This window comes from Heterodontus francisci, chromosome 28 (assembly GCF_036365525.1).
Source record: "Heterodontus francisci isolate sHetFra1 chromosome 28, sHetFra1.hap1, whole genome shotgun sequence".
Taxonomy (NCBI): Eukaryota; Metazoa; Chordata; class Chondrichthyes; order Heterodontiformes; family Heterodontidae; genus Heterodontus; species Heterodontus francisci.
The window spans coordinates 6,915,432-6,918,007 of record NC_090398.1 but is presented as its reverse complement, the minus strand read 5'-3'; the positions used below and the strand labels follow the sequence as shown (position 1 = coordinate 6,918,007).

At 59.4% G+C, this 2,576-nt stretch overlaps 1 protein-coding gene across 1 annotated transcript; it reads right to left on the bottom strand.

Moving 5' to 3' along the window:
* Positions 1–364: 364 nt before the first annotated feature.
* Positions 365–1,213, bottom strand: LOC137385202 (erythroblast NAD(P)(+)--arginine ADP-ribosyltransferase-like). Its single transcript, XM_068060191.1, has one exon. The coding sequence runs from the start codon at positions 1,211–1,213 to the stop codon at positions 365–367; it is 849 nt and encodes a 282-aa protein (XP_067916292.1).
* Between the last annotated feature and the right edge of the window lie 1,363 nt (positions 1,214–2,576).

Sequence of the window (2,576 nt, the reverse complement as noted above, 5' to 3'; positions counted from 1 at the left end):
GACCCTCCGACAGTGCAGCTCTCCCTCAGTACTGACCCTCCAATAGTGCAGCACTCCCTCAGTACTGACCCTCCGACAGTGCGGCTCTCCCTCAGTACTGACCCTCTGACAGTGCAGCACTCCCTCAGTACTGACCCTCCAATAGTGCAGCCCTCCCTCAGTACTGACCCTCCGACAGTGCGGCTCTCCCTCAGTACTGACCCTCTGACAGTGCAGCACTCCCTCAGTACTGACCCTGCGACAGTGCGGCTCTCCCTCACTACTGACCCTGCGACAGTGCGGCTCTCCCTCAGTACTGACCCTCTTGACGAAGTTGCCACTAGTTAGTAGGCTAGTTAGTTGGTTAGTTGCTGCTGTGTGGGTGTTAAAACAGGTGCCTGGAAATGGCCGTGGAGAGGAGGTAAAGGGCCCAGGTCAGCCGGAGAGTTGACCCTGAGGCGTTCAAGTCGAGGGAGGTCAGATGTATGTCAATGCGGGTTTGTCCGTGTCTTTGGGAGCTTTGGACCCTATCCACTCGGAAGGACTCACAGGGGGGAATGAGGACCTCCCTCTCCTGCGGAAAGGGCGACAACTCCTCGACGGAGGCCCCCCGGGCTGTGCGGATGTGGAAAAGAGTTCCTCCCGAGCCTAGGCCCCCTCCTCCCGCGCTGGCGAAGATTTCGGCCACATCTCGGCTGGCTGAGGTGGAGGTGAAGCTGCCAAACTGCACTGTGTCCCCGACAGCCGCCCAGAAAGGTCTGGAGGCCCCCCGGTAAACAGTCCCTCCAACCTCCGGACCCTCCCCGGCCTCCCTCAGGCCTCGCAGGGCCGAAGCCAGGAGCTGGTGCAGGCCCCGGAAGCGCTCACACGAGGCCCGGTCCCCCTTGGCCACCAGGCATTGGCGGGAGGCCTGGTTGAAGCGGAGATAGAGCGGGCCCGATGGGGGAGGGGGGTACTCCAGTGCATAGCACACCACCGCCACTGCCAGCTCGTCCCTCAGGCCCCCCGGGGCCCTCCTACCGCCTTCCTTCATCCGGGCCCACTCCAGCCAGGCCTGGGACCAGGCCTTGTCCAATGCTGGACTCAGAACGCGTTCCTTCTCCAGCAGCCCAGTCCAAAAACTCAGCTCCGCCTCAGAGTCCAGCTCCTCCTCCCCCGCCTCACAGCCGCGCGCCCTCCCAAGGTTGATCAGTTGGCTGGAGAAGCGGCTCGGCCTCTCGCCCAGGACTCCCATCGGACGGCGAACAACAGCGTCAACTGCAGAGGAGACGACAGTAAGACAAGACTGGAATCAGCACAGAATTAACACATTAACACCCAGACCCATTGGCAAATATTCAGACACGAGACCAAAGGCTCGGTGAAAGAGGGAGGTTTTTAAGGAGAGTCTGAAAGGAGGAGAGAGAGAGAGAGGCGGAGAGGGTTAGGGAGTGAATTCCAGAGCTTAGGGCCCAGGCAGCTGAAGGCACGGCCGCCAATGGTGGAGCGATGAGAATCGGGGGATGGACAAGAGGCCGGAATTGGAGGAGAACAAGATCTTGGAGGGGTGTAGGGACTGGAGGAGGTTAAGGTGATAGGGAGGGGTGTAGGGGCTGGAGGAGGTTACAGAGATAGAGGGGTGTAGGGGGGGGAAGATGTTACAGAGATAGGGAGGGTGTAGGGGCTGGGGGAGATTTGAGGATAGTGAGGGGTGTAGGGGCTGGAGGAGGTGACAGAGATAGAGGGGTGAAGGGGCTGGAGTTCGTTACAGAGATAGGGAGGGTATAGGGGCTGGAGGAGATGACAAGATAGTGAGGGGTGTAGGGGCTGGAGGAGGTTACAGAGATAGACGGATGTAGGGGCTGGAGGAGGTTACAGAGATAGGGAGTGGTGTAGGGGCTGGAGGATGTTACAGAGATAGAGGGGTTTAGGGGCTGGAGGAGGTTACAGAGATAGGGAGGGTGTAGGGGCTGGAGGAGATGACAAGATAGTGAGGGGTGTAGGGGCTGGAGGATGTTACAGAGATAGAGGGGTGTAGGGGCGGGAAGATGTTACAGAGATAGGGAGGGGTGTAGGGGCTGGAGGAGGTTACAGAGATAGGGAGGGGTGTAGGGGCTGGAGGAGGTTACAGAGATAGAGGGGTGTAGGGGCGGGAAGATGTTACAGAGATAGGGAGGGGTGTAGGGGCTGGAGGAGGTTACAGAGATAGGGAGGGGTGTAGGGGCTGGAGGAGGTTACAGAGATAGGGAGGGTTGGGGGGGCTGGAGGAGGTTACAGAGATAGGGAGAGGTGTTGGGACTGGAGGAGGTTACAGAGATAGGGAGTGGTGTCGGGGCTGGAGGTCGTGACAGAGATAGGGAGGGGTGCAGGGGCTGGAGGAGGTTACAGAGATAGGGAGGGGTGTAGGGGCTGGAGGAAGTTACAGAGATAGGGAGGGTTGTAGGGGCTGGAAGATGTTACAGAGATAGGGAGGGTGTAGGGGCTGGGGGAGATTTCAAGATAGTGAGGGGTGCAGGGGTTGGAGGTGGTTACAGAGATAGGGAGGGGTGTAGGGGCTGGAGGAGGTTACAGAGATAGGAAGGGGTGTAGGGTCTGGAGGAGGTTACAGAGATAGGGAG

Bases quoted from the DNA above. Each gene is read 5' to 3' on its own strand.
- LOC137385202 (XM_068060191.1), bottom strand. From the start codon at position 1,213: ATGGGAGTCCTGGGCGAGAGGCCGAGCCGCTTCTCCAGCCAACTGATC.